At 36.7% G+C, this 21517-nt stretch overlaps 1 protein-coding gene across 3 annotated transcripts; it reads right to left on the bottom strand.

Annotated features, from left to right (window-relative positions):
- Window positions 1–1056: 1056 nt before the first annotated feature.
- On the bottom strand, window positions 1057–20928 carry LOC129254678 (lactoperoxidase-like). Of its 3 annotated transcripts, none has more exons than XM_064111426.1 (12): window positions 20551–20928; window positions 12999–13090; window positions 9740–9815; window positions 8767–8945; window positions 8321–8491; window positions 7599–7829; window positions 6502–7165; window positions 5710–5877; window positions 4776–4942; window positions 4355–4466; window positions 3058–3787; window positions 1057–1403 (listed from the first exon to the last, which is right to left on the bottom strand). In XM_064111426.1, the coding sequence occupies exons 1-11, from the start codon at window positions 20553–20555 to the stop codon at window positions 3589–3591; spliced, it is 2064 nt and encodes a 687-aa protein (XP_063967496.1). In that variant the 5' UTR covers window positions 20556–20928; the 3' UTR covers window positions 1057–1403; window positions 3058–3588. The 3 variants fall into 3 exon arrangements, with proteins under 3 accessions (XP_063967496.1, XP_063967505.1, XP_063967499.1); XM_064111435.1 differs by having other exon boundaries at window positions 1057–1228; window positions 3317–3787; XM_064111429.1 differs by having other exon boundaries at window positions 1223–1403; window positions 3035–3787.
- Between the last annotated feature and the right edge of the window lie 589 nt (window positions 20929–21517).

Raw genomic sequence — 21517 nt, 5'->3', positions numbered from 1 at the left:
TAAGTTTACTCATTTAATTTTCGGCTCATTCTCTTTAACATGACTTATATGTTGCATGTTTTTTTAGTTCAAGTATCCCAATAAACAAAACTGCATCCAATTTGTTCCACACTGATTTACAATTTTAATGTATGATATAATATTTTTAATAAGAAAGTATAAAATGTCAATGCTTAAGAAAATTAATGTCGACGAAGAAAGAAAGATACACAAAGGGAAGAGATTAAGAAATAGTCGAATTCGACTTTGAAATAGAAGAAAGCAGCGAGGGGAGATTTCAAAAGGACAAATTACAAAGAGAGTCGAAGAGAGTTTAAAAAGAGAAGGGGGATGTAATAAGAAAAAAAAACAAGTGAGATTTAGATAAAGTCGATAAAAAACATATCACGCATATAGGGGTCAGAAAAGATAATACCTAGGAAACCGAAAGCTAGATCAAATGATGTGACAAGAGAAGAGTGAGTTTCTACAATTAAGGATCGAAAGACTGCGAGGAGAGAAGACAAAGATAAGGATTAAAAAGATATTTGATAATCGCAGATCAAGAGTATGAGAATGGGGCAATCACCAGGGGTGTTATTCTGGAAAAATATAACTTTTATCATGGAATATGTGATTTCTCTCCGAGATGTGACACCACCATGATTGTGACAAATCGGTATTTAGAATTGGGGGCATACGTTTTGACAAGGCGCCCCCAAAAAGGAGGAAATATCACTTTAAATCTCTCTCACTTTCTCTTTCTAAAATGTAAGGGAAAAGGACGGACATAATTATTTTAATGCTCACTTCCAAGAGGGGGGGGGGGTCTACCATAACGTACTTTTCTGTGCACACATTTGGGTCATGGGGTTATGTGTCCCCTCAATCCATGCTTCAATAAATGTGACTATAAACGAACGAATGATAAAAGGAATGCGATTTGAATATTAATTCAAAATCTTGAGTTTTTAGTTGTATTCCTGAATTAGGCAGCAATACATCATCCCATTTATTGTACACTGTACATACATTCAAACGAAAACCATGACAACAAGGATAGCAGTATGCACGATATGGTAAGGCATATAACTATAATGTATTATAAGAAAATCATCTCTTATCATTTTCATAAATCCTGAACATCAACCGAGGGCCGTCATCATCATGATCATTAGCGATTTAATATTTATGGCAGCCTTGAATTCGCTTAAAAAAGCATGAAAGTATGTCATTTTTGTCTTAATAGCTTCCCAATTCTTGAATTTGGGAGCTTAATGGCATAGTGTGGACTCGTATGCAATATCATGTATTAAATATAGCTTTTTACTGGGAGAAAATCAAATATGAAATCAATATGTCTGACATCACAGCAACTTTTGGGTCAATTTACCATTTTTCCTTCCGCAATAAAGGGGGGGGGGCTGTATTTAAGATAAAGAAAGACCGACTCTGGAGTATTTTTAAGAGCTTTATTGTACATTTCCCCCAAACTGGTCCCTGGACATAGGCGGCGGAAGCGGGGGGACGGGGGGGGGGGACATGTCCCCCCCCTAAAATTTAGGTTGATATTTTTTTTTTTTTGGGGGGGGGGCTTGTCAAATTTTTTCCGTGTCCATCGAAACATTTCAGGTGGCCCCCCCCCCCTAAATTTTTTGGCTTCCGCCACCAATGTCCCTGGACCGTAGAGGAATCGTGGTCAGACATAAACTTATTTCCTTGGGCCACCAAGGACATGAAGTATCATTAGGTGCAAGGTCATTTAGCACACCTATCGACTTAATATTCGATATAATAAACTTTTTGTAATTTATTGTATACATGTATATATATATTTTTTCTTTTACAAGTAAAAAAAAACTTATCGGGAAAACGAGACCCGGATTCATCAAACGCTGCATATACCGCTTAAAAATAGATGGTAAAGAAGTTTTCTTGTTTTTCGTCTATTGCTAGCTGCAGACATGCGAATACGGCGCATGATTTAATATGACTTTTACAAATTGTAAAGACTACTATAAAAAAATATATATATCGTCATGAAAACTGAATAGGCCTACATTGCATGGGCGATCACGGACTCAAAACACCGTTCACCGTGTAAAGGACAGCATCCACCCTGTTTGCACCGCAAGATCCGTGCTAATACCGTTATAACACCGCCATAATCCGCCAGTAAGACTTTCGTCCCGGATCTTCTTGATGTAATCGCGGTAACAACATGACATGGTAAAATGAAGACGGAGGCATCACGGTCTCATGAAGGAGCTACACGGTACCGGTCAGAGGCGTCGATTCTGGGGGGGGGGGGGCAGGGGGGCGATCGCCCCACCAATGAAAATATTGGGGGGGCAAACATATCATTTTGCCCCCCCCCCCCAATAATTCCGGATATGCATTAAAAAAACAAGATTGTAATGTTCAGCAAGCGAGATTGAGATACACAACTCGTTCTTTATTTAAAATCGTGCTCAAAATGTCCGCTTTTCAGATTGGAATATAAAAATTTTCAGCTCGCGCTTCGCGCTCGCATCATTTCTGTAGCAAAAACCCATACTTTTCATGATTACATTGGTGAATGTAAATGTTCCGTTTTCAGTTCTAAGCCTCAAAAGAACTGCTTCAATTTGCAATCATCTTTTCTTGGATATATAGCTTGTTCTTTATTAAAAACGTCCAGTAAACTGTCATTTTTTCAGATCGAAATATCAAAATTTTCAGCTCGCGCTTCGCGCTCGCATCTATTCTTCTTTTAGATACAAATCTTAATCATTGGTACCAAAAATGCTTAGAATATCAAGTTTTCAGCTCAGAATATAAAAAAATTTGAGCTCACTCTCGGCACTCGTACTATCTGTGTAGTGAGATACGTGTCTGTGTCTCATGAGTCATATATATATATATATATATATGTGTGTGTGTGTGTGTGTGTGTGTGAGGGTGTGTGGGGGTGTGTGTGTGGGTGGGTGTTTTGTACGATCGAGCGCCTTTGGAACGTTAATGATTTTGCCCCCCCATCTGAAAAATGGATCGACGCCCCTGGTACCGGTGGCACTTCGCCGTCTTTCGGGGAGATGCGTATTACTGCCGCGCCGATTCTGTACGTACACGATTCACGTCGTTTTGAGAACCGCCATGAACCGCCATCTAAATCAATAATGTGTAAAGTCATCGCTTCTTATAATTTACATAATCCACATACCAAGAATCTTGATCATACAGGACATTATCTTCTCTTTATGTTAGAGAAATTGGAAATTACGTGTGTTGATTTACGAGATTAAATTTCCTAAATGTTGTTAAACATGTTATTTATCATGTCACGCCGAAAAGGCACCATTAACTTGATTAATTTTAAGTTTGTCACGTGATCTGACGTAGTTTAAAGAATCACCCTGTTTACCACAAAACCAATATTGAATCAAACAAAATTACATTAATTATGGCACGTCACTAATCATTGTACCTTATCTTAAAATGATTGAAAATAGATAAACCATTATGTTACCATACCATAAAATGAATTAGATTCGAAGGCGTGTCTGTACTTTTTATTAGTACTTGATTTCTTTTACATAATCATCTCGATAACCAAATACGGAAAACATTCTAGTTATCTTTCTTCTCTTCTCTCTTAGAAGATCCACAGTTAGATGTTTCCTTGATCTCCATCCAGGGATTTAAGTCCAGACGTGGTATGGAATTTAAGTCCTTACAGCTCACACGTGCGTTGCTGAAACCAGGAATTCCTCCTGTTTCGTCCGGATAATCGTGTGTGGCGCTGTAATCGGCAAAGGACTCGATGCCCCTGGAGAGTTTTTTTTTTTAAAGAATGAGCGGTTTTGTTTATTTTTAACGTACAATGATAGTGGGGATAATGATGACGAGGAGGAGGAGGACGACGATGATGATAAAATGATAACAACAATGATAATAATAACAACAATAATAATAATGATAATTATGATAATGATTAATGAAATTACAACTATACTACTAATGATAACAATAAAAAGAATGCAAATTATATTGATACACAACTCGAAAATCCTATGTACATCACAGACATTCAGGTAATAACAGTTCCTCTGAAAAGAAATATCCAATCAGTCTTTGAGAGAATTAATGTCAGAAATATTCAGCAAGGAGCATCTCCGTGAGACATACCCCTAAATTAAAAGATGCTTCCCCTTTTGTGACATTTCTTGTCAGATTTTGCTTCTCAGAGAATTCTGGAAAGCGTTTCATGAAAGGACTTTTCGGACGTTTTATCCGACAGTCACCATAGTAATAGTGCTTCCATCAACCAAGGAAAGTTGTCAGATGTGACTTGGTTGACGAAAAGTGTTGATGAAATGTTATCCATGTATCTTACCCTTGTTTTTTATCGGCAACATGAAATACAAATGGTTGAATAGTGTCGATGTCATCCAAGGTTTCACAGATTACCCTAGCCAGCGTCATCCGACGAATAGAATCCCTTTGATCTACACACAAAGAGAAAAGGTTTTCATTTTCATCAAATAACCAGCTATTTCTTGTCCCTTAATGTATTTATTTTTTCTAGATCAAATATCTTAAAAAGTTTTTTTTCTAAATTAATTTTTTTAAAGTAAAACAGCACCACACATGTTTAAGCCCTCAATTTTGTCGTATATTTCACTTGCAAGGATTTCTAACACAATGAGGTAAATCTATTTTACGTTTTAAAGGAAAGCTTGTCAGTAAAAATATTGAAGATGTGGCATGAGATACATATTCTTGAACCATTAATTGGCGGATAATCAATGACTTACTTGGTGTGAGAACCGTACCGGTCGGATTCTCGTACCAGAAACGATCGCCGAATTTGAGATTGTAGAAATGCTTTCCCAGAATGCAACCCACTGTTGGACCAACGAGAGCACCGTCGATGGGCTCTTCGGCCACCATTCCGATAAATGCATCGATGTCATCAACATGTCTGCAGACAATTGAAAATAAACATGGTATCATTAACAAATATGCTTTATTGTCAGTTCTTGACAAAACATTGCATTCCATGATAAGTTTTTTTTTTTATTTCTGACGTCACTTTTTTAACTGTTCATGGGGGTAACACAGGATCACCCCATGAACAAGTTCACTCTTCAGATCTCATAAGTCATTAGGAGTGAAAAGGCAGATAAAGGAGAAAAGGAACAGGAAGAAGTATATGATGAAGGGAGATATAAAAGTAGAAAAACTGAGAAGACTATATGGGTAATGAAAAAAAAATAAGGCCGAAAAACTATATAGAAAATTGGTCTGCTCGGCATCTAATTATACAATAATTATATGGCACTGTTTTACTACCAACCATAGAGTTACGATTGATTGGATCAATAGTAACTCTTTGTAAGACCCTGGGGGGCGTTTCATCAACATTTTCGTCCGACAAGTTGTCAGATCTGACAACTTTCCTTGATAATGATTGGCTGAGAGTCAATGTTACCATAGTAGCTGTCGGATAAAACAGTACTTGTCGGGTAAAACGTCCGACAAGTCATTTCATGAAATGCTCCCCAGGTCTGCACATTTTAAGTGCATGCAAGTTGAACCTATTTTTCTTAGTGTGTAATATGGACGATAATTATTTGGGAAAGGACAGATAAGAGCAAACCGCCGGTTTCGGAAAGTCAACCTGCTCGTCAAACAATCGTTTCAATTCTAAGTATTAGAGCATTAATTTCTTAAACTAAATTTTCTTACGTGTACGCTCTCTTCAAAGCATCGATGGTGTCCGGCGCCATCACATCGGAGAGTTCGTGAAAAGACGAGACATCTGGGAGATCACAGAATGTACGCCATTTTTTATATCCAGGGAGTCCATGGTCTCGACCGCGTTGTGTGTTGATGGCTACCAAGTCCAACCCAAAGCTATGCACAAGGAGTTTAGGAAGAAATTTCAAGATGATATGGTCTTAAAATAACTAAGAGTCAGTTACAGATTCTGTGGCGAATTGGTTGCAGCAATCTGCCGAAGATTATGTTTACCTATTTCCGACATTTGTTAAGATTTCAGCATCCCCTCCCGTTAAACTTCCAGTTTGAAAAATCAGTCGACGCTTATGAACAATGAAAGTTTTTATTATGAACACTATGCAGGGATATATCACCAGAAATTCCCTGATATAATGAATTGTGAAAATGAACCTAGTTGTTCTCCTTTGTGCACTTTGATGAATATATGTATGTGGACTTCATTTTTTATTGTGAGTTTTCCAAACTATAAAGTGGCCAATAAGTGGCCAATTAAGATATCCAGGACCCCGTAATAATAAAGGTTTGAAATGAATTGAAAATGATTATGAAAGAATCGCTCTGATTGGTCCCTTGTCAGTGTCTTGAACAAAATAAGCATGCAACGTTGATCTTGATTGGTCATTGGCGTTTAGTATCAATGATTGCAAACCTTTCTTATACAGCTGATATTGTCACCCATAAAACATAGATGCTTGACCTACAAACTATAAAAATATTAAATATAACTGTTTTTGTTACCTGTTGAGTGGATCGGCAAACAAGAACCGCGTGATGTCTTCACTAAAGAACCGATCTATCTTCTCCAGTGGTTCGACCAGCATTCCAAGTACAATGCTATCTGTGCCGCCATTTTGAACGTCATGTATTGCGCTCCCGTTGAAGAATGCTAAACGCAGCTGAATGGGATCGTACACCTCTATGTAATGGACGTTCACGCGGGTCATGTTGGAAGAGATCTGACTGTGTCCCATCCGGAATGCTGCAGTGGCGAAAATGTTCGGCATGCTAGGATCGAGTCCTGACCGGTAACCGCGGTAAGGATTACCACTACCGACGGTTAACCGATGTTCCTTCATGAGGTCAGCGCCGAGCGTTACCGGTAGATATTCGTTGTACGTTATGTGCTGGAGAATCGAGGTGACGATCTTCCGGGTTTCAAGGAAGACTTGTTCTCCATCCCAGTGCGAATTCATCTTACTGAGTTGCTCGGCGATTTGGTTGTGGTACCGCATGAAGATAGTGTGAAGTGCGGATTGCCCTGGTTGAATCGCGGCACGTTTATCACCGGCCTTACCACAGGGAAACTCAGAATCTCGACCATTACATTGAACGTTTTCTTCATCGTCTGGCAAGAATGGCTTGAGGGATTCGTCAAATGGGTTCTGACGAAATCTCAAGAGACCTGATTGAAAGGAATGATAATAAATTCAAATATGGCAGGGTTTTTTTCCCCAAAAAACATAATGATTTCACGAAACAGGAGGAAAGTAGTCATTATGCCCAAAGTTAAAAGGGGAAGGAATGAGCGGAAGAAGGCCTATATATTCGTGGTTTTAGTAGGGAGGATGTATGGTTGTGTCACCATTTGAACAAATTTGCGTCGAACTCTTAAAGGCCTTCGTTTTTCCAATGTACCTATTAACTCCTAGCTGAGTCGTTCATGCAAGATTGGGTGTGTCGTGGTGTGTGCGCGAGCGATCGGGGGGAGGGGGGTGCGTAGGTTTGATATGTATGGGGATGTATGTTGTGAGTTTAGTTGATGTGGGACTTTGATTCGCCAGATATTTAAGACCTTTTCGACATACCACCGCGGGAAGTCTCAGCAATATACATACCTCCAGGAGCTCGGAGATCGGCCTGTACACTGGCCGACGATCCGTATAGAATGGACCCATCGATGAACGCTGTGATCTGATTCATTTGTTCCCATAGCTTGTCTACATCACATTCTGGTCCTGGAACGGTCTTGGAGCGGGAGAGGGGGATGCAGCGGATACGGAAGATTGGATCATCGGCTGGCACCTCGATAGGGATGCAGTTTTCTTTTGTCTCACAACCACACATATCTGGAGAAAGATCATCAATATGATTAGGGAATGAGGAGCTAGATAATACATCAGGATCGATTATTATGAGAAAGGGTGTGGTTGTTCAGCGCCAATCACCCACCGAATTTTATCCTCTCCACAATTCTAACCCATATCACTCATCTCGGCTAAGATGATTCAAAATACGAGAATTTACCATCAACATATTTTCATTATAATCGTCATCACCACCACCACCGCCGCCATCCTCACCATCACGCTCAATATCTATACCACTAAAGCAATCATCGCATCATCATCTTAATCATTGCCACCATCACTGCAACCACCACCTATATCATCATTGTCATCATAACTAAAGCTACCAATCATTCTACCATCATCATGATCATCACGTTCGATGTTACCGCCACCATTGAAGCTAGCACCGCCATCGTCATTTCCACCTTATTCATGAATACCGTACACCAGTTATGGCCGGAATCAAAATAAATGATAGATATAATTACTTGGGTGAATTGGCGCGTGGCCCACGTCATGGTCAACCAGTTGTCCAAACTGCATTGCCATAGCGTTAAGCCGTGGGACTAGGACGGAGTTGTTTCCAACGACGATGTTCGATATTTTTCTTGTACTTGGTAATTTCCTACCTCCTTCAGCTTCATGCAAGGATCCAATCCCTACGAAAAGAAAACATTAGTAAATAGTACATGAATAAACAAAAATATTACATCATAGTTACTGTTAATTCAAAATTTCCACTTCAGTTTAATAGTGGCGACATCTAAGAGAGGTGTTTTCAAAGGTGTGCACGACCTATTTCTCTTGTTGATGATATTTTTTTCTTGATCTTTCACTACTTATCTTTAAAAGGATAGGAAAGCAAGGGGTGGTCGTCCCCTGACCCTCTGTAACGACACCGTTTCATAAAAATAAATAAAAAATTGTGTATTACCATCTCCGTATTCTGATGGCAGATATCTCCTGAGTGGGATGCCTGCCTTGCCCCATGATGGATGCAGGAGATTGTTACATGAGCCATCGGCAGATGGATAATTCTTCAAGGTCGACACCCTGCACGTCTCTGGCTTGATGTAATAACCCAATTCCTCACACAATTCTCGTAGATCATCTCTGTATTGTTAAAAAGATACTCCATGTTATCTACAATAAATCACGTACCGATGCATAACACTTTGTGACCAAGGACGATAGAAAATTCCCATGATTTCTATTTTGTTGTTGTTGTTTCATTGTAGTATTTCACTGTGCTGCAAATATTTGCGAACCGAGACTCCAATAGTCATGATAGTGAAAGATCTCAACCGGCTTGTTAAAGGTTGAAAGAAAGTTCTTATGCCTAAGCATGCGTGCGGTTTTAAAACAGTGTTGCTGAAATTCTTCTTGATTCGACAAGGTACTCGACCAACTTAGAAACATGTGCATCGAAAATTTGGGAATATGACATTTTTTTTTCGTTTAATAAAATATTTTTCAAATAATGTCGCAATTCGCAAAAAAATGCAACACACAGCCAGAAAAGTTGGCGAATCCGACGACCACTAAACTAGCCTCAAGTATTCGTTCCGTAGTGGGATACACCTGGGCCCCGTCTTACAAATTAAAAAGAGTTACGATTGATCCAACCAATCTCAACTGTATGGAAATCCATCCAAACCATAATTTCTTCATCAACAAATTTGCACAATCTCCTTAGTAGACAAAGAAAATCACACTGGATCTTCAAGAGAATGATGAATGTGTGAATATAGTATATCTAGAAAATATTTTTAACAATTTTGCATTTTAGATGTTGATGTTGCTGGCCATCCATAGTTGCGGTTGATCGGATCAATCGCAACTCTTTTTAAGACGGGGGGTCCAGAAGTTGTAGCATCTGTCAGTAAGACATCTACTGAAATACTCACGGTGATTGTGCTGATCTTTCTTGCCTTTCCTTGATATCCGCACCATACCAATGCATCACCGACTCGGAGTCTCGCACTTTCATGCAAACAAAGAAACAAAATTAAATACACAACAAATACTTCCATTTTAAAAATGGTATCATGATTTTACTATTTTTCACCATTTTATCATCAGCGGCGGATCAAGGGGGGGGGGGGGGTACTCACGAAATAAGGCATACGGGGATGTGCCGCTGGAATGGGTCGCTTTTTTGGAAGAGATCCTAAACATGGGGTATGGTTTTATGCTGGAAAATTCCTAAACATGGCCCCAATTTTTAGATACTGGCCTTAAACATGGGTCCATGGCCCCAATTTTTAGATACTAGCTGGCCTTAAACATGGGTCCATATTCTCCTCCAATTTTGGGTGATAACCTTTTTTTTTGCTTGTCAAATTTTAAGAAATCCATAATATGGGTACCTTTTTAGCCAAAATGACCCGTAAATACGGGTATGGGTTTTGAACGTTCAGCCGCACATCTTTGTCCAAACCAAATCTAAGTACATCTGGCCCGTGCCAACCCCCTTTGGGAGGCCCCCTCCCCGCAAAAATATTGAAATAAAATTATGTCATTTATTTATTTATTTTTTGCTTGTCAAATTGTTCATGGAACAAAATGAAACATTTAGTGAATACCTTTTTTGGGGGCTTGTCAAAATTTTCCTTTACAACCCCCCTTTAAAAAAATGCTGGATCCACCCCTGATTATCATCATTATCATTATATCAAATATCATCATCACCGTCATTTTAAAGTTATTCTCTCCCTGTGTTATTTCAAATAAGAATGATACCAAACAAATTTTATTCAATAACAAAAACAACCACGACGACGACTTAATCAATAATTTAAATTGATTTAATTGCGTGAGTGTAAGTGTAAGAAGCGTAAATTGGTAGGTTCACAGCAATTATTGCTAGTTCGCTAAGTACATTCTATTTTGTAATTTTAATTGCATAATGTTGTACTTCGGTAACTGTTCAAAACTATAATCATTTTGTGAATGTACATATTTCTTGTGTCTTTTCTACATATCCTTAAACGATTTTTTAAATAATTATTTATTTGATCTATTATCTTGAATGTTGAAAATGATGGTAGAAAGAAATATGACAAAATTTTGACAACCGTTGCCACTAGCCCTATTGACTGTTGATTGCATAATGTTAATGATCTTTACTGTCAAATTAAACCCCCATTCCACAAGCAAGAAGACCTCTGAAAGACCTCTGTAAGACCACGAAACTTGCTTGATCTTACAAAGATCTTTCAATGAACTTTCAAAGATCTTGGAGGTCTTTCATAATTGCTGATTGATCTTTCAGTGATCTTCGTGGTCTCCATGATCTCCAAAACTTTTTGAATTGATCAGTTCAAAACAGTCTTTTAGCGATCTTTCGGGAAAACTGGCTTTTGATGGTCTTTCAGCAGTCTTTCAGCAGTCTCTCGATGAACTTTCAAAGTTCTTTAATCAGTCTTTCCATTATCTTTTTACATTCTCTCAAGATTTTTGCGGAGTATACTGAAAGACTCGTGAGAGATAATTAAAAGGTCATTGAAAGACCAGGAAAAGTCCATGGAAAGAATTCTTAAAGATCGCTTGTTGCATAAAAGATCTCTGAAAGACCATTGAAATATCTCTATAGGACCAGTCTGCCCAGTAGACAAGAAGTATCAATCAGTTTTTCAGAGTTCTCTGGGGGTCTTTTGGATCCATTTCACAGAGATGACAAAGTGATCTTGGAGACTGCTGTAAGACCTTGCCAATTTTTGGTTTCTCAAATGTCGTTCAAAGGTATTCTTTGTCAGCTGTACGCATCGCGTCTCACAATGTCCCTCTGACATACGGCTTAATATTAATCCCCAAATTAAGAAATGTTTATTTATGTTTCTAACTTATAATATCTGACTAATATACAAATTTCATTGGTCTTGCTTTAGCGGTTTTGAATACACAATCTATTACGTAAAATTGGCGCTTTATCGACAATTATAAGTTTGCAACACCGTTCTATTTCTGCACTGTTCTTGACAACAACTATTTGTACATCCAGGAAAACTTCCCTGATCTGACCAAGCTCAGCATACTCAGAAGGGAAAGGAAAAGGAACTTTGAAACTTCAGCATACTCAGAAGGGAAAGGAAAAATTCAGCATGATTTTTTTTAATTGATAGATAAGGGGGTTAGTGCACCCAGGCGCGGATCCATGTAGGGGGACCGAAGGGGGATGAAAATGTGAGAGAGACAAGAGACGTAAAGGGACAGGGGAAAGAAAAGGAAGGGAAAAAGAGAGAGAAAAAAGGGGGAAAGTGACAGAAAAGATGAGACAGGTTAGGGGAAAGAAAAGGGAGGGGGAAGAGGAAGAAAGTGAGGGAAAAGAAAATGAGAGAGAGAGAAGAAGAAGAAGAAGGGGAAAGGGAGAGAGGAAAGAAATGAAGGAAAGAGAGAGAGAATAAAAAGAAGGAAAATGAGAGGAAATAAGAAAGGGAAAAGCAAGAGAAAAGGAAGTGAAGGCTCATAGAGAGTAGTTACATTATAGGCCCTATTTGGTAAAGCCATAATTGGTAAAGTGTTGTGCATTTATGAGCTTTTTTGCATTTTTAAAGTATTTTTAAATACATTTTTGGATGTGACAAGGATACAAATGAAGAAGAAGAAAATGAAGAAAAGAATGTTACATCGCAACGTGCATCAAGCCCATATTTTTATACCTGAGGAAAATGTATACTCTTCTGTTATAGACTTTCTTCGCCTTACAATATCGTCAAATTACTCATCATTTATTTGTCGATGAAACAGTAGTTTTCAGAGTGATTGTTTTGTCTTACATTTTGTGTTTTTGTGGATACTTAAATGTGTTGTGATCGAGTAATTTGGAACCCCTTGGGCGTTTTTAGTCCCATGCACTTATGCAATGTACAGTGCTTATTATAAGCATTGTCATATTTTGATGTTTTTTTTCTTCACGCATATTGAAACTATTATCTTACACAATGACAAAAAACCCAATTTCTTCATGTACCATGTTTCATATTAATATAAAACAGATAATGTTCCAAATCATCTGTTTTCATCACAAATCACCTTTTCAGTTTTCCACTGAATCTGCAAGCCGGCATCACACATCGTCATCAAATGCTACACTGCACCTAATTCATTATTCCGTTCTTCTTTATAAATTATCAAAATACTACATTATATATGAGCATTACTTACTCTGGTGCTGAATATGCTGTCCAATGTAACCGTAGCAATGTGTTAGGATGCCAGACACCACTATTAACAGGGCGATATTTCTTGCCATTAACCTGATAACATAAAAGATAAATACATTTTATTTACTTTAATATTTAATCTCGAACATTTTTATCGCTTTTGAGAAAGCAACATTTCATATTGATGTCTTATCATGTAAAATGTAAATTGAAAACATTAAAAAGAATGCTATTAAAAAAAAAATTGCCATTATTTTTTTTCGCTGACTTTATAACTTTCCAAATGTTTATTTCAAGATAATGTGACGGATCATAATCATATTAGTGTGTGAAATTTTCACTTAAAAATAATGCAACACAATTCACTGGTCGCGGAGTGTTTTAAGCTAGCGGGAAGGTGGGCTGAACACGCAAAAGGAAGTCACAGATAGATTGTTATATGCTAATTACACGTTAAAAGGGGGTTCCAGACTGAAAATGATAATATTTGAAGATAATAATAACCAAAGAATTCGAAGAGTAAAACAATGAAATTTCAGAAAAATCTGATAAAAATAATGCAATTAACAGGGCGGGTTAATGATACCATGTCGACATGCAGTTTCTTTTATTTTGTAACATGAATTTTAAAAAATATTACATATCACAATGTGCAACATGACTCCCTTATAACAAAAAAAAAAACATCATCTTGCAGCTCGCCCATTGCAGACCACGAGGTGACGAGGACATGTACATTTCATAAAAGCTTTGTCAAAATATTATAATTCCTTGTCAACTTTTTTATGAAATGTCGGTGTCAGTATTATTTGGCTGATTTTATTTTGTCTGTCTTTGCTTTGTCTTTCTATATTCTACCTATCTATATATCTACCCACCCACACACCTACCTATCTATCTATCTATCTATCTATCTATCTATCTATCTATCTATCTATCTATCTATCTACCTACCTACCTATCTATCTATCTATCTATCTATCTATCTATCTATCTATCTATCTATCTATCTATCTATCTACCTACCTATCTACCTACCTATCTATCTATCTACCTATCTATCTACCTATCTATCTATCTATCTATCTATCTATCTATCTATCTATCTATCTATCTATCTACCTATCTATCTATCTATCTATCTATCTATCTATCTATCTATCTATCTATCTATCTATCTATCTATCTATCTATATATCTATCTACCTATCTATCTATCTATCTATCTATCTATCTATCTATCTATCTATCTATCTATCTATCTATCTATCTACCTACCTACCTATCTATCTATCTATCTATCTATCTATCTATCTATCTATCTATCTATCTATCTATCTATCTACCTACCTATCTACCTACCTATCTATCTATCTACCTATCTATCTACCTATCTATCTATCTATCTATCTATCTATCTATCTATCTATCTATCTATCTATCTATCTACCTATCTATCTATCTATCTATCTATCTACCTATCTATCTACCTATCTATCTATCTATCTATCTATCTATCTATCTATCTATCTATCTATCTATGTATCTATCTATCTATCTGTCTATCCATCCATCCATCTATCCACCCACCCACCTCCATATCTATATATCTATCTATCTATCTATCTATCTGTCTATCCATCCATCTATCCACCCACCCACCTCCATATCCATCTATCTATCTATCTATCTATCTATCTATCTATCTATCTATCAATCTTTTAATCTATCCATCCATCCATCTATATATCTATCTATCTATCTATCTACATATCTATTTATCTATATCTCCCCTTGTATTAACTCATTTGACACATTGCAAAGAGGAACTAGAATTGCGCAACAACAATCATGAACATGATGAAGGAGGAACAAAAACTCAATACACTCCCATATTGGTTACGAAAATCGACCAGTAAAGTACATTTTGGCAGTGAAATTTATCATTATATGAACCACAACAAACAAACCTGAATGTAGTGAGATGTTGTTTATCAAAGGCTTTGTTATTTATTATCATTCAATTTGGATAAGTTTCTACAGTAAGGATGAGGAGTGAATGTTGGACGAAGACACAAAGAAGTTTGTGATAAATCACAATCATTTTGGTTGATGACATCTCAAGAAACATAAGAAAGAGAGTGTCAGTAAAATCATGGACCTATATTCCATGGTATAAATCAACTTCGGGAAAGAGGTCGGGTTAATACCTTTATTCGAGTCTATATAAGAGTGTTGGAGCTTGAACATGTTTCATGTGCGTGCTCTGTATTACTGGATTGTCAGGGAATGGTTTGCATCGGACAGATAAGTTCCTTATTCAGCTCTAATCTGCCTTTTCGCTCATGCTATCAGATTAAGTAACGTACTCGGACACCAACCACTTGCAATTAAGTGTTTTACTTAAGCAGTTAAGTGCGATGAAATGGCATCGTTTGTAGGTTAACCTGAACCAATTCAACAAGAGTATTCAGTAAGCTGACAATATGTAGAGAGTTATTTTTGGTATTTTTCTACAATATAAAGGAAGTTATGTCTATTATCGCCATTCCTAGCGTAAACCATTCGCACAAGAAGCCAAATTGTGGCAGAGTTATCCCTTTTGTTTGAAAATTGGTTTTTATTCAAACAATACTAAACAAACATAAAACAAAGTGGCTGTTTCCCCGTTGGCGAATGTCGGTCGGGCTTTGATCTAAACCTTTGATTAAGGCAATTGGACTAAGGGGGTTTTCATCACTGGTATAGAGAGATGAATTTCCATGATCAAGAAAATAAAAACATGACGACCAAGTCTAGGAAACAATGAGAAAAAGAAGGCGAAAACGGAAGAAAAGGTATAAGGTAAAAGGCCGGCTGACATGTGACTTTTTTTTCTGAATGCTATGTCAAAATATATTTCCTTTTTTTAATTTCAAGCAGATCAACAATTGCCCTCTTGCTCGCTTTTTAGATATTTTGCCCAATTCATCATGGTAAATTTCCGATTGGTCTACCCCTGTTCATCAACATGATCTATTGTTATTTCGTCTTCAACCAGTTCATCTACACAACCGTTTAGTTTAATTGCCATTTAGCCCAGGAAAATTCATATTCAAAGTCAAATTGTGGGGCCTCCTAAAGATAAATAAGAAACTTTTAGGAAATATATGTTCATGGAATAAGATAATCAACCCCTCTAATTTAGAATAACAGTATTGTCATATCGACAAAATTGAATATGGGCCATCCATCCGTTTTGTATTTTTTGTTTTAAACGTAAAATAATATACTATACTATACTATACATTCAGGTAAGTGAAGAAGAATCCAAGTATGCATCGTACTTTCGTAGTTTATCAAGTTCACTCTTGTTGTTAATAATAATATCACATATATAATAATACAAAAATACAACCTTTATTGATAAATTGAATGAACAATAAATGAATCCGCATTTTTTTTTCATTGAAATAGGAGACGAAAAGTATTTGAATTGAACGAGTTTAATACAATTATCTTGGTTGCATCATGTACATTGTGATGGATTGATTTAGATGAGGAATTCGTGTATAAATGAATTTAAAAAAGCACAATCAATCAATTTCAACTTGGTGGGGTGAAAGAAAGACATCCGTACCTTTGCTTACTCATTTTCAGTATGAATACTATAGATCCAAAATAAAGGAGATAATTGAGCAAGTTAAACCTGGAAGGCTTCCAGCTTTGCAAGTCTGTACTGTATAGCCTAATATAGCCTAATTACAAGCCTACATGATAAACAGCCAAATGAACTTGATTCTTTTTAAAGATATGCATGATACTCAAAAGTATATATACATTATTACCTATCTCTGAAGAAGTCCATGAAAAAATAGATATCAACAGACATAATCAAAACACAAGGAAAATGCTTGAAGTACTTTTATTGTAGCAGATAACAATGCAACTTGTTAACACATTCTTAAACTTAATGAAATATCAGATTTCCTCATTTGCCTGAAAGTAGACTATTCGTTATACAGCTTTTGTCAAAATGATAAATTTCTATTCGCCCGAAGATAAACGTAATTATGATTGATGCTCTATATCTTTCATGTTGTTTGGATAACGAATTGGTTTATTTCTCAAGAATAATTTTGCTATTCATTTGCAATGAATAAAACTGATGGTGGGGGATGGATGGGAAGGCCAAATAATTCCGGTGTGAAAAGGATATAGCACAATGGTGCGTTTGCTTGAGATAAAGCGACTGATGGAAAAAAAAGAGTCCCAAACCCAAGATAGAACTGTTTGCCTGGTATCCCCAAAAATCATATACGTCTCGAAATACCGTGTTATTTTTTTCCTCCTTGGGAATGATCGCGTCCTTGTACCGTACTGTGATTCACGAATTCAAAAGCAGAAACGTAATAAATCTAGTTTTTAGTAGGCCTACAAATAATTTTCAAAGACACACCTTTTAATACGTTTCTTCCATTCAAAATCAAATCTTTCATATTGCGAACCAGTGGCGTACCGTGGGTCACGGCATTGGGGGGGGGCATCAGCAAAAAATTTGAGTCACTTATAGTGAGCGCGCGAAGCGCGCTTAGTTGCCAGGTATACTGGCCTAATATAGACATTTTAAGGAAGCTCTTGTAGTCATTGTTATCATGAATAACATACGCATCTCACTAATCAAATAATGCCAGCGCGAAGCGCGAGCTGAATTTTTTTGATATTCAGACCTAAAATGGGACATTATAATCAAATTTTTGTAATCATGATACGTACCTGTCTCACTAAACAATGCGAGCGCGAAGCGCGAGCTAAAATTTTTGTATATATAGACCCCAAACAGGGAGATTTTAGAGACTATATTTTAGGAATCCATACATATCTCACCATAGTCATCTAATGCGAGTGCCAAGTGCTTGCTGATTTTGTTAGAATTACATCTGAACACATGAAGCACTTTTGTAGTCATTGTAATCATGATTATCATACGCATCTCACTAATCAAATATTGCGAACGCGAAGCGCGAGCTGAGAATTTAGATATTCAGACCTGAAGAGGGGCATTTTAAGGCTTGTTTGTAGGAATTCACGAAACCATACGTATTTCACTAACCAAATGATGCGAGCACGAAGCGCGAGCTGAAAATTGTTGATATTCAGATCAGAAAAGGGGACATTTTAAGGACTGATTTTAGGAATTCATGAAGAGCACACATATCTCACCAATTCACAAATGCGAACGTATTCAAGGACAGGAAAAGGTTTATATTAAGACCTTATCATGGGGCAATCACTTTAAGTAGTCATGAAAAAGAAGATTATGTCACTACGTAAAACAATAATAACTCGAAGTGCGGGAAATATATTTGGTGTATAATTGACTTGAAAACGGGAGGTTTTAGTACAACAGGATTATATATCGTTATACAGACAATGCAAGCACCCGGAACAATGAAGACATAGGCCCTGAGAAAATTATGTTTCATTAAGTTATGATAAAAATGTATATTATGTAATATAACATAATCATAATATAATATAACATTATAATGAATAATAATTTCTTCTTTCCTACTACGTTTCTCTTCCCTTTTCCCTCTTTTTCTCCTTTTCCCCGTTTTTTTTTTGGTCAGCGGATGGGGGGGGGGGGGCACGTGCCCCCCATGCCCCCCCCCCCGTAGTTACGCTACTGTTGCGAATAATTCTAATCTTTATAGATTATAGGGATATTTCACAGATACGTACTTAGCATTCACTTAATTGTATATATTGCTAAATTTATTAAGGATTTTGAAAGCGTTGAATGTTTTTTATTCATAACTATATGAGAGGTCATATACGGATCTGGGTCATTTTTAATGTTCAATTGATTCCATTTTCTGATAATCTTAGTTTTAAATAGTTGGTTGCGTGACACTGACGTATACTTGGGTCTGCTGCCGCCTAAATGTTTGCGTGGATATAAATAAATGTTGGCCTATATTTTTTAGGGGCTAAATCATTAATTTTTACTTTTGAAATTAAAGTTTTCGTTAATATCCTTTTATACATGCCATATTTTAATCACCTGATACCAAAAATTTATTACAAAAACTATCACTGATCCAGATTCTATCGATTTTTGTTTTGGTCATTTCGCTATCTTTTTATTTTTTTTGCATAATTATTGTGTAGCGTAGGATCCAAAACACAGACTCCCCAATGTCATTTCGTATCCTGCCCCTGCCGCACCATATAATTATCATTAAGCTGTTGCTGTGTGTTCCCCAAAATATTCTGTCCGTCTGTCTATCTTTCCTTTATGAATATCTTTACTTCTCCCTTTTCTTTTCTTTTCTTCATTATTCCTATTTTTTTAATTTGCATACTAGATGGTCCCTGTATTTTACTGAACTTACCAGGGGCCGCGGAACCGGGGGGCTTCAGCCCCCGCACTTTTTTCTGGGGACCGTTTCATCAACAATTTTGTCTGACAAGTTGTCAGATCTGACACCTTTCCTTGATTCTGATTGGCTGAGAGGCACTATTATTATAGTAACTGTCGGATCAAATGGGACTTGTCAGATAAAACGTCCGATAAGTCCTTTCATGAAACGCTCCCCTGATTATGATTTTTTTTTGCATGGTCAGCCCCCCCCCCCCACTTTCAAAATCGTTCCGCGGCCCCTGCTTATTACATCACATGCTTACATATACTTTAATTATTAGTCTTTATCAGTATTATTTATCTCTTTATTGTCACATTTAAATTTTCATTTATATATTTGTTATTATGTGAACATGTTAATTTATTATTGATTTGTGAATAAAATGCAGAAACTCCTGCAAAAAAATATATACACTTTCCATCCCTCTCCGATCACTTTCCCTATTCCTTTTCAATAGGTTACATTTTCGAATGGGTTTACCAACTTCAGTTTTTAAAACATTGATCAACGTGGTGATTTAAATCATTCTTGATACTTTTCATTTAATAATATTAACCCATAATTCCCATCCAGTTTATCTCACGTTACGAATTTAAGACTACCCTTTATTCCTTATACGAATTGATTACAGGTAAATCCAAGTTATGCAAAAATGTATAAATAGTAGAACATATTAGTGTAGTGTTTTTTTCTTCTAAATATTCTGTCTATTCCGAAATTTTTAAAAACTTTTCAGGCGTAGCTCTTCAAGTTCAAACAAATCAGATAATACAATATGCCCGTTTACCAGCAGAAAGCGAGAAACACATTTACTAGTCATGCCAGTAATGTGCTTATATCGTACCAATTTGGTTAATTAAATTATTTTTAAGGAGGAAATATGGATGTTATTAATAAAAATAACATCGAAAATTCCCTGACAAAATTATTGAAAGTGGTGGACGTTTTCCCCTAAGCACATCTGCCTATGAACCATTGTCAATTATGCTACCAGCATCCCGAGTTCGCATCCACCTGATTAAAAATAAAATTTGGTGCCGTGTTGGGCAAGTTACCATGTCATCAGGAGTAACATTGTTAAAAAGAATGTATAGCACCTGGAAAACATCTTTGATGAAGTAGTCTATTATTTGAATTTATACATACCTCATTGTGGACGGTAAAATGAATGCTTCAAAATTCGAATCTTATCACAGTCCCGTAGGTCGGCTTCAAAAGAAACCTGAGTCGCGCGGTTCGAGTAGTTCTTTCCAAACCCAGTCGACAATGAACGATATATCTGACCACCAAAAGTGTGCATCTAGAAAATGGTATCATGAACAAAATGACACTGCTCTTGGCAAAAGTTCGTATGACCCAATTAGCAAAAAAATGTCAAGTCAATCTATGATCAATAACTCCCCATAAAATAGATAAGTCATGAAATCAAAATGATTCGCCTATCATGCAGATGCAGTGTTGAGATATTCATCAGCCAACGCGATGATCACACGACCCAACACTAATCACTCCACCTCCAAATCTGAACTTTCTGCTGAGTGGGACAGTATGGATCCCGCAGGCAATTTCTCAGCAACACCTTTTGGTGAATCACATCAATTATCTTATGACAAGCAATACAACACCATAAAGACGAATTCAATTCATTGTACTGGGGCAGTTTCTCGAGACCGTTCCGATTCCAACTCTTTCATATCGTACTATAAAAACGAATACACTTGCAAGTCAATGCCAGCGAACCTTACGCTTGTAACGGACTCGTGAAACTAGCCCTTGGTCTTTCAGTATGCTCGTGTCGTTCATTAAAAAACGCCTCACAGCATGCGTGCCATGATTTTGTTCAATATTGTGTTATTTTAATTTCCATATATACCCTCTTAAATAGGATTTGTAAAAATGACCAATCTGTTGCCGAAGAATGCAGCGTCAAATAAAAAATAATGATCGAAATCAATAAGAATTTAGCAGACACTATAAAATGGTTTTGTTCAGGCCCGTTGGAGCCAGTATCGGAGGTTCCACTTTTTCTGCAATAGGCCTGTATGATACATAATTAATAATATTAATAGTAATAATAATGATGAGAAGAAGAATTATAATAATTGCAATAATA

The sequence above is a fragment of the Lytechinus pictus genome, chromosome 2 (assembly GCF_037042905.1).
Source record: "Lytechinus pictus isolate F3 Inbred chromosome 2, Lp3.0, whole genome shotgun sequence".
Classification (NCBI taxonomy): domain Eukaryota; kingdom Metazoa; phylum Echinodermata; class Echinoidea; order Temnopleuroida; family Toxopneustidae; genus Lytechinus; species Lytechinus pictus.
The sequence above is the reverse complement of the archived record's forward strand: the minus strand, read 5'-3'. Positions and strand labels throughout refer to the sequence as shown.

Excerpts from the sequence above, each read along its gene's own strand:
- LOC129254678 (XM_064111426.1), bottom strand. Across the intron at positions 8,946-9,739 it reads GAAAGATCAGCACAATCACC|AGATGATCTACGAGAATTGT; the intron begins GTGAGTATTTCA and ends TTAACAATACAG. Across the intron at positions 4,467-4,775 it reads CGGTACGGTTCTCACACCAA|ATCAAAGGGATTCTATTCGT; the intron begins GTAAGTCATTGA and ends CTTTGTGTGTAG.